The sequence below is a fragment of the Nicotiana tabacum genome, chromosome 23 (genome assembly GCF_000715075.1).
Source record: "Nicotiana tabacum cultivar K326 chromosome 23, ASM71507v2, whole genome shotgun sequence".
Lineage (NCBI taxonomy): Eukaryota > Viridiplantae > Streptophyta > Magnoliopsida > Solanales > Solanaceae > Nicotiana > Nicotiana tabacum.
In genome coordinates, this window is record NC_134102.1 from 55,798,885 (window position 1) to 55,810,247 (window position 11,363).

Consider the following 11,363-nt stretch of genomic DNA (forward strand, 5'->3'; position numbering starts at 1 on the left):
CCATGGAAGAACTCAAAACACATCTCTAAGCTAGTAACTCTCTTACGGAAAATTGGGCAGCACTTCCCCTATATTTATATGACTTCCCACAAGTTACAACAATCACCAAAAAGCCCAAACAACATCAACAATAATCATATTAAGCCTCCCAAATAGCCCAACAATCAACAACAACACACCTACGATTTTCAGAAAATTGGGCAGCACCTATATCACTTCCTTTAAATTAAAACAAACACCAACAACAACACATCCAAGATACTACATCAAGAACCAGCTGAAACCTAGTTTAAAAACCTTCCAAAATAGTCCCATATGCACAACACCTCAAACATAATTCCATCTTCAGGTTTATCATGTTTTCCTTCAACATCTAGGCTTGCTATGGCCTAAACACGACTCGACCCAAGGAGATGGGTGAAGAACATACCTTATATCAGACAAATACCTTATTTTCAGAGCTTACTTCGTTGCTATGCCTTCCTCAATGAGCCACGAAGAGAGAAAGAGGCGAACTATCGGGTAGTTCCGATTCTTAATGCTTGAATCCACTTGTTTTACCTTATCCCCCTTTGATTTGGCTTCCAAACCCTAAAGATATGTTTAGGAGGTCTAGATAGAGTTTTAGGTCTGATTTGGGTCTAAAATAAGGCTTAGGGATGAAGGACACAACTTTTTATAGCAAGATAATTCTCAACCGACCTTGTGGGTCCCAAAGGGAGCTGCTTGCACAATCTTGCAAAAATGTGAATATCTCTCTACTCTGATATCGTATCGGCAAACAGTTTAATGTGTTGAAAACTAGACTTGTAAATATTCAATATTTTAGGTGGATACCCCCTAACTCTAAGAATATTGGTAGAAAAACTCAGTGAAATTAGACCCAAACTTCAGTACAATTTATGAACATAACTTATGACGACTTTCGTCGACCTTTGTTTCACAACTCGCTTGACTTCAAAACTTAACACACGACTATCATACAGCTAAAATTCCTCTTAATACCTTCTTATCATGTTAAGCACCTTAGTCTCACCTCAAAATTACAGCTTATAACATTCCCAACTTGCTGACATTTGACGAAACTTATTGTTTTCCGATTCGTTTAGCTTCTAGACCTTCCAACCCTCTTGGTACTTGCAGTTCATGATCTTAAATATTTGTAACCTCCAAGGTAACATGACTCACTTTATGTACTTTCAAAGATGATCTCATTTCCAAGCTTACATCAACTGACTTACGACGTACTTTTACGTCCGAAAACATAGGGTGTAACAGTCACACCCCAACCTTGGGAGGTGTGAACGGAACACGATGCCCAAAGGCCAATGCGAACCAACGTCTATTCTTAGACCCCTTCAACATGGAATCTGGGCCAATAAGGCCTCCAAGTGTAATACCAAAATTAAAATATACACAACTAACTTTGTAAGAGACATTAACAATTTATACATATTCACAATCGTTGCCAACAAGGTCATAACCAACCCTTACATAAATCCGAACACTAGTTTGCAAGCCTCTATGAGTTCCAAATATATTTATAAACACAACTTGGTTAGCACAGGGCCCCACCATACCCATAATGACTGGAACATACACTTCAGTACCTATTAACTTCTGAACAACTACTCCGAAGAAGTAGAGTGCGACAACCAACTACTGAAATGAGCACCCTACCAGGAAGGGACATCATCGGGCCTATCTGTACCTGTGGGCATGAACACAGCTCCCAAAAGAAAGGAGCATGAGTACAAAAGAAGTACCGAGTATATAAAGGTGATAATATACATGTAAATTGAAGACATAACATAAGAAGTATGAGTACACAACTTCAACCTGAATATCGAAGAAAGGCCTCCAGGGACGCACACTACGGAAACCATGAATCTCAAATGTATGCAAGTTTTGTAAAAAGTGAGGCCACTCCTTGTGGTTGTGCATTAAATATTATAGTATTATTTCATCGCTCTTTGGGGCATATCATATCATATATAATACCTGGCCTCAAGAGATCTCGGTTGTACCCAGTCTCAATAGAACATGGTGTACCCTGTCTCAAAAGGACTCGGTCGTACCTGACCACACAAGGGATCAGTAATATCTCATATCACATCACTCCGTACCTGACCTCATAGAGGACTCGGTCGTACCCGGCCTCAACAAGACTCAGCGTAGTCGGCCTCAAGAGGACTCGATAGCCTCATATCACATGTCACGTTTCATCATACCCAACTGATCAGGGGTTGTACAATAGGCACCGTACCCCGGCCGATATAGCATGACTCAGTAAAGTAAAATAGATACATATGTATATAAGTGCAATGCAAGAGACATTAAGATTAAACTCATAATGAATCATATTTTTCGACCTCCGGATACTATCTGGGAACATCTCAAATAGCAGGAGCAGTGGGCTTCAGACTTTTAGATGCGCGGGTACAAGATTTTGGCCTGAGTTTTTTTGAGTACTCAACAGGGCCAATGGTTGTACATGTTAAAAAAGAGAGAGAAGGTCATTAGATATAATACTATATGCATACAATCATATATGAAATATATAAGTAAATGACTTGAATAAATATCAACCAATAGTCATTTGAATTATGAAAGTTATACTAATGTGGGGTCACATATGGTAAACTGATTCACATTGAAAACCTTTCAATGTCATTAACCACTAAACCTAAAAGGAGTAATGAATGTCAATGGATTAGAGACTAAGGGTAGAGTTCCACTCAAGGTCAAGGCTCCCTGACACTTCAAAGTACCCAAGGGTCTCAAGGCCCAGGGCAGTGCTTGTGTCAAGGAGAGTAGCCCAACAAAGAGCTAAACTCTATTCCCAAATACCCCTAATAACTCACACTCACTCTTCCCCACGTGTTTAAGTGCCAATGAGTCACTTTCAATGTAAAGACCAATCACCACAATAATACCATACCACAAAAGTATACACCTTTCCAATGATGGTCAAAGCAGAACATTATAAGACTGCAAGATAATCTGTCTACATTATCATAACCATATTTCAAAGCTAAATGGATAATGCACTATGAGTAACATGTTAAGAAGGTTCAAAATAAATAAACTTCAAACATACATAGAGGCGGGGACATCATATTACTGTTAAAGAATCAAACACCTGAAATCATATATCTTAAGGACTATATAGTCCAAGTCTGCAACAGTCTATGAATACATGTACATTTTGTCTTAACAGCCTTCATTTATACTAACCAATGATTGATTTTAACTTAAGTTTTGCCCTCTAGCATATACAAGTCAACAGTTCTAAAAAGTGTTAACAAATATGTGGACTAACAGTTTCAAGTAAACATCTGATGAGCATTAGGTGAGTGCAAATTAAAAGCTACAATTAGAGCTTACAAAAGTATTAACAGCATTACAGGTTCAACACTACCGCTGGTATTTCCTAAAGAGTGCTAATACCGGCATAGATCAGCAACTTCAATTATAAATACATATCTGTAGCCTCAATTAAAAGGCACATGCTGATAACTTCAGATAGAACATTCAAAGATTATTGAAAAAGATTCAGAACAACAATTCACAGTTAGGGCTCTTACGGGTATTACCAGAGAGGCCAGACTACAACCAGAGTTTCTAAAAGCACTAACAGGGTTACAGATTCTCAACCTAAAATAGAACTTCTAGGAATATTAACAGGATTACAATTTAGCAAGCTACAATTAGTCTTGCTTAACTTTAAAATCAATGACATAGTCACTTCTTCCTAATTAACTCACACTAATCTATCTCAATAAGAACAAAATATGTTGTTATATCTAAGCAGTAGCAATAAGTAATTCTCTTTAGAGTTCACAAGCTAAGTCTAATCCATTTAGGGGAGCTTAGTGAGGTTTCAAAGACAATGCAGGCATGTATGTAGACATGAAGGACAGACAGAGGCACTGAAGCACAAAATGAGTGTAGGACTCTCAAGAGATAGCATTCAAGTACATACATGAGATGTTCTAATCAAGGTTATAACATTACAAACAGGTTTGGGTTTCAAATATCATGAAGTCAAGTCAATAATATCATTAAAGGACTCAGAACAATGGAGAATTTAAAATTAGTAGATCTGGTTTAGCTGTACAGGTTATTGGTGACGATCTAGACATGGTAAAGTTCTATTCAGCCTACCAACATAACAGTTAATGCTCAATCACAACAGATGCAATTATAGCCCTACTCCTATGTGATAACATGAGCTGAATGAGTAGCAATTGGTAGAACACATACAAGAATAGGTGCAGAATTTCATTAGAGTTTAGCCCAGTTGCCTTGTGGTGCTGTCTTATGCAATAAGACTTACAGAAGTGATCAATAGTTATAGAAATATAAATACCTTTACAATAATGTCTCAAAAACACTTTAGAATCAGCAAACACCCATATGAAGAAAGAAGGCAACCTAAGGAATTAAACTGACATACTTCAACTAAATGACAACCTTGGAATTAAACCTTAAGTACTCATATATGTTTCAATTTAGCTTGCCAAGTATACAACCTCAAGTACAGAGCAACAAACTACACCAAAACAAAATTGATGTGGTAGACATGAAGGCCATAGCAGAACATCAAAGAAGTATGAAGTCAGAATAAGTATGGGAAGTCATAAGGCATCTCTAGCTAAATATAGGAGCTTAATCATATAGGTTTTTCAATTCAGAACAATGTTCATCACTGTCACATAATAAACATTTAATACTAATTTGACACACACAATATCAAAGCATAAACTTTAATCATAAACCAATAACAACTCACTATGAGAAGGAACAATCAATCATAAATTGATAACAAGCATCATAAACAGAGGCAATCAATAGAAAGAAACAGTGTGGTTACGATTTAAAATAAAATAATCAAAAGAGAAAAGGTCAAAGTACACTGCCCTCCTTTCAACCAGCAAACCAAACAAGGATTTTTCTTAGCCGTACATGAAATAAAGATTAAAACTTTGAACAGTGAAAAAACTCAGAACCAGAAAGAAGAACCAGAAATCAGTATGGAACCTAAAACTTTTGTAAATGAAATCTTAGTATTGTCTGTTGTGTTCATGTTAGGTGTTCTAGATGAGAGCATTGAAGGCTCTATTTATAGTGGCCATTAAAGCTTAGGTTTTCTCAAATTCAAACTCGGTAGTGGAAGATGACGAAGGATGGATGATGATAGAAAAGATGGTGAAATCAGAGGAAAACAGAGGGAAAATGATGAAGTAGTTATACCTGAGATGGGGAATCGACCATTGAAGGCAGAGAATCGTCGGACATAACATAAAACCCAGAGGTCACTACGGTTGACCTATGGGTAAAGATTCCTCATAATGAATCTCTAAGGATACTCCATGTATGCGCCGATTTGACAGAGCATAAGAGGATTTAAGCGATTTGAAGTTGCATTCTTAATCTAGGGTTCCAAATTTTAGGTGTATTTAAATTAAGTGACGAAACGGGGAAGAAATCAGCGGGGATTAGCGGCTAGGGATGATTTGGTTGTTGATTTGTTGACCTTGCACGGATTTATGCAAGGGTTTGTGACTGATGGGGCGAGAGCAGGCACGGGAGTAGAGAGCAAAAGGGGATGGGCGGCTTGATCAAGGGAAGAATGAATTAGGGTTTTGGGGTTTCTCTGGGTTAAAAACGCAAGACTGAAACCGAGTCGTTGGATCATTTGATCAACGACCCAGATATTTTCGGGAGATAAGGATTTTAGAAATTTTTTAATCCCTAAAAAGGGCAACCGTTGGATCTCTCTGATTTGACGACGGAGATTAAGTCTTAATAAGATTAAAGAATAATAAGAAAATAAGGATTAAACGCGGACCATTGATGAGATAGATCAACGGTCAAGATCCATTGTTCTTTCTTTGTGAGTGAGGGAGACAAGTGATGTGGCAAGCTTTGATTGGCTTAGGGAGAGGGACCGGGATCGCCACTGCGGATTAGAGGGTCGTTTGGACTGGGTCAGATGGGGTAATTGGTCTAGGTATTTGGGCTAAAATGATTTAAAAGATAGCCATTTCGTCTTTAATTAAAAGATTTCAATTGTAGCCTTTGGTTTTTTAATCACTTTTATAATTAAATTAAAAAAACTTAATTACTTTCAATAAAATGTAGTAAAATTATAATTATCATATACACTACTAACTATTGTAATTAATTATTTATAAAATACTTTATTTTCTAAAATATAACATTAATTTAAAATTATTAACACAGTAATCTAATTAATTTTAAAGTAAAGAATAATTCATTAAATCAATTATAAAGCCTATGTGTTGTTTATAAAATTATTTAATAATCTAAAAATAGTAAGCGTGGCATAATTATAGCATTAAATTATTATTTTCAAAATTACTAATACTAAATTAATCTTGTAAAAATAGGCATAATTGATTGAAAACATTTTAAAAATATTCATTGTAAACTATTAAATAAAAATAAATTAATTTATTAAAGGGAGGGTCAAAATTGACCGTCAACAGTTGCCCCTCTTCGACCGGAGACGATGAAAGAGTTTTCGGGCAAAGAAATTGAACCAAAACCAATTTTGTCCCGACTTTAGGCGTACATTGCGGGAATGGAATTTGGGTTTATGGAAAATTATGAGTTGTAGGACTAGGAGTTAAGAAAGATTCCAGGGGAATTTTCGGGAGCTAGGGCCGAAATCACGCTTTGAATTGCTTACAGACCTCGGGCTTAACGAGGATCAGGCCTCATGTAGTTCTGGAGTGAAGACTTTTGAGGAAGTGATGCTCACATAAGTTTCTCCAGTATCGTATTATGACGATACTGCGAGACGGAAGATTTGGCACTCATGATAGCTTTGAATTTGCGGCACTCTAGTGTTTTGTGTGACAAGAATATGCCACAAATACTTAAAAGTAAGTTCTATAGGGCGGTGGTCAGACCGACTATGTTGTATGGGGCGGAGTGTTGGCCAGTCAAGAAATTCCATGTTCAGAAGATGAAGGTGGCTGAGATGAGGATGTTGAGGTGGATGTGAGGGCATACCAGGTTAGATAAAATTAGTAATGAAATTATCCGGGACAAGATTGGTGTGGCCCATGTGGAGGAAAAGATGCGGGAGGCGAGTTAGATAATTCGGGCATGTGAAGAGTAGAGACACTGATGCTCCGGTGAGGAGGTGTGAGAGGCTGGCATGGGAGGGCCAACAGAGAGGTAGAGGCAGGCAGAAGAAGTATTGGGGAGAGGTGATTAGGCAAGATATGGCGTTGCTCCTGCTCACTAAGGACATGACCATAGATAGGAAGATGTGGTGGTTGAGAATAAAGGTAAAGGGTTAGGTGGTCGAGTGTTGTCCTTGTTTGTAGAAGCAGCTTTGATACACCACTCGGTGTCTTTTGTGTTTTTTTGGTATCCATAGACTTCTGTTACTACTTGTTGTTGTCTTGTTTCTCGGCTTCTTGATTGCATTATCTACTTCTAGTTTTGTATTTCTGCTTCTGTTGTTAGATCGGTTTGCTTGTTCTTTCCCTCCCCCTCTCCCCGTCCTGAGCCGAGGGTCTACCGGATATAGCCTCTCTACCTTACTAAAGGTAGGGGTAAGGTCTGAGTACTGTACCATCCCCAAACCCTACTTGTGGGACCACACTGGGTATGTTGTTGTTGTTGTTGACTTGAAAGATTTGAAGAATTAGAGTTCCACTGATCATATTTGAATTTGGGTCATTGGCCCGCTTATGAGTTTGTTGTCCCTCATAGCGTTATAATTTGGTCTGCTACTTAGAAGGAGTTCCATGTTGCGCTATTTGTTCCTGCAAAAATGAAACATACACATACCTATATATTGCAATACAAAATATGTTAAGATGTGATGCAAATGATGCAGGAATGAGAATGCCTGGCTGCCGGCTAGCTGTTATTTGGGATCATGATGATGGGATACTTGAATTTGACTCGATTGTTAGTCGAGCTGTGTATCATTCTGTAGCTGTCGAAGCATTTGAGTCTCCTCGTGTTGGGATTAATGTGGAATGCATCTCTGCTTGCTGGGAAAGTTTGCAATGAAATGTAAAGTATATCCACTTGATAGGAGTGATTGACTTGTAGGGTGCATCTGCGCTTGGTAGGAGAGGTTGAACTAAAATGTAAACTATCTCCGCATGACGGGAGTGATTATGCTGAAATATAAAGCATCTCTGCATGATAGGAGCTTCTGACTTTGAAGAAAAACATAATCAGAGCAAAATGTCAAAACATTTGAGATAACAAAAAAGAAAAAGAGCATGCCCAAGAGATACTCTTGACTGCTAGGCTAAATTGTGACCATCGATTGTCAGAACGTTGGCAACGAGGTTTGCAACTATAAATTATGATCTCCGATGTGGCGGAGTGGCGATGCGAATTCCTCCTGTTGGCAAAGCAAATAATTTGCAGTATAAGGCTTCGATTGACGAAGCTGATGTTCGATTTGTACGGGGCACTCTGATTGATTGAGCTAACGATTTGCTATATACATTGCTCCAATTGGTGAAGCCAGTGGCTTGATTTTGTACAAGGGGCTCTGATTGGTTGAGCAGATGGTTTGCTTTGTACAATCATGCTCTGTTAAATTGAATAGACGGCTCGCTATATACAGTATGCCTCATTTGCGTCGGCGACCTGGTTCCAAAATACCTTCAAAGGATTTAAGAGTTAGTTTTAGCTATTCAAGGAAAATTTGAGTAGAGAAAGAGAGATGATAGTCATGAGAGAGCAGCGGATCCATCATTTGCCCTACTGTATTTCCAGCACTTCCTCATGTCCTATTGGCCTTGCATTCAAAGGAAAATTCTTAGCGGGGAGGGGACGTTGGTTTGTGTTGAACGTAGTCCTAGATTTTTCCCGGTCTTGATGAGGTTACACCATAAAGTTCAGTAGGTGGAACAAATTATGATATTTTTAGAAAACACTTTTTGAAAAAACTTTGTTTTATAGTGAATGTCGTTGTTTCGGATTATGACATGTTTTGAAAGTTCCTTAAACGCGAGCGTTGTTTCTTGAAGACTCCATCTCGTTGATGTCGATCTTTCACGATGCTTTTGACGACGTGGCTGCTTGCCGCTACGATCGCTTCCTAATCTAAACTAATGTGTTACATAGGTTTTTCCTAAGGTTATGATCGAACCCTTTATGGTTTTCTATGTATCCGAAACAGAATCAGGTCTGAACGTAGTTTGTGGATAAAGATATATAAAATATGATGAATATGACCGAGCTTGACTCAGGCAGCCTACGTATCCAAATGGAATCAGGTCAAGAGGTAGTTTGATTCCAACAGATGCAAAAATGATGAGATTGAGAATGAAATGGTCGAGTCTGACTCAGACTGCCTACGTATCCAAATGGAATTAGTACAGGACGTAGTTCAGCTACAAAAGATGACTGAATCGAATGAGGATTCCTTGCATATTCCCTCCAGAGAAAATCAAGTCGTGGCATAGTTTCGGGTAACATACAAAATGATATTTGGATTTTCTATTACAAAAGAAATGGGAGAGAGAGAAATTGAACCCTACGTGGGTTGCCTACATATCCCGTTGTGGGAAGTCACATTGAGTGTAGTTCTGTTACAGCCAAACCCTAACTTTATTATCTTCAAACGTAATATCTCTTGATTGAGTCTGAGTTGATAGGCTTCGTGCTGACTCTTCCATCCATCTCTGCCAAGATCAAGGCTCCTCCCGACAACACTCGGTGGACCATATAAGGACCTTGCAAATTTGGTGCGAATTTTCTTTTGGCTTCTTCCTGGCGGGGGAATATTCTTCAAAACCAACTGCCCCGGTATAAACTGGCGAGGCTTCACCCGTATCCAAGAGTTGCTCTTGCCTGACCCGTATCCATTCTGCATCATCTAACTTGGCTTCTTGGATGACTCTTAAGGATGGTATCTCAACCCCTACTGGTATCACAACTTCAGTGCCATATACCAACATGTATGGCGTTTCCCCAATAGACGTCCTCATGGTGGTTCGATAACCTAGTAAGGTGAAGGATAACTTCTCATGCCATTGTCTATGATTGTCTGTTATCTTCAACTGCTCCATTCATTTGTGGTCTATAGGTTGTAGAGTTGCAGTGAACAATTCTAAACTTCTCGTAAATTTCCCACATGAGATCACTGTTGAGATTAGTTGAGTTGTTAGTGATGATTGACTCGGGTATCCCAAATCGGCAGACGATGTTGTTACGGATGAAATCTGCCACTACTTTCTTTGTAACGGCCTTGTACATAGATGCTTCAACCCATTTGGTTAAGTAGTCAATGGCTACCAAAATTAAACGGTGCCCGTTTGATGCGGCAGGCTCTATAGGTCCAATCACGTCCATGCCCCAAGCGGCAAACGGCCAAGACGAACCCATTACATTCAACTCATTAGGTGTTACCCGGATGAAATCCCCGTGGATCTGGCACTCGTGACACTTCTGCACATAACGGATACTATCGCTTTCCATGTTCATCCAAAAGTATCTGGCTCTTATGATCTTCTTGGCTAAGGTGAAGCCGTACATGTGGGGTCCTCATGTTCCTGCATGTATCTCTTATAATAATTGGGTTGCATCAACGACATCTACACATCTTAATAGTCCCTAGTCTAGGGTCCTCCTATACATGACTTCCCTGTAAAGGAAAACATGATTTGCCAACCTTCTGAGCGCTCACTTTTGACTTTTAGTAGCACTATCTAGATACTCTCTTTTTTCAAGGAGCCTTTTGATGTCATGGTACCACGGATTACCATCTGGCTCTTCATCTACATGGAAACAGTATGCATGTTGATCTCTGATTTCTACCTTGATAGGGTCGATGTAATTCTTATCTGGATGCTGAATCATGGATGATAGGGTTGAAAGAGCATCAGTAAACTCGTTCTGGATCCTGGGAACATGTTTGAACTCGATCTTTGTGAACTTCTTGCATAACTCTTTTACACAGTGCATGTATGGGAGGATCTTGACATTCTTGGTAGACCATTCCCCTTGAACGTGATGTATCAATAGATCAGAATCCTCTATGACCAAAAGCTCTTTGATGTTCATATCAACTGCTATGCTGATCCCGAGGATGCATGCTTTGTACTGGGCCATATTATCGGTACAAGGGAACCTTATCTATGCTGATAGTGGGTAGTATTGTCCTGATTTTGAAATTAGGACTGTCCCAATTCCCACTCCTTTGAAATTTACCACTCCGTCGAAGAACATTCTCCATCCAAGGTATGACTCTGCAATATCTTCTCTGGCGAACAATACCTCCACGTTGGGAAAGTACGTAGTGAGCGGCTCATAATCCTTGTCCACTTGATTCTCTACAAGGTGGTCAGCTA

The 11,363-nt window shown here is 39.0% G+C and overlaps 2 protein-coding genes across 2 annotated transcripts; both read right to left on the reverse strand.

The window, feature by feature from the left end:
- Nucleotides 1–9,704: 9,704 nt before the first annotated feature.
- LOC142177177 (uncharacterized) lies at nt 9,705–10,082 on the reverse strand. The gene has a single exon (XM_075245645.1). The coding sequence runs from the start codon at nt 10,080–10,082 to the stop codon at nt 9,705–9,707; it is 378 nt and encodes a 125-aa protein (XP_075101746.1).
- A 613-nt stretch (nt 10,083–10,695) lies between these two features.
- On the reverse strand, nt 10,696–11,124 carry LOC142177178 (uncharacterized). The gene has a single exon (XM_075245646.1). The coding sequence runs from the start codon at nt 11,122–11,124 to the stop codon at nt 10,696–10,698; it is 429 nt and encodes a 142-aa protein (XP_075101747.1).
- Between the last annotated feature and the right edge of the window lie 239 nt (nt 11,125–11,363).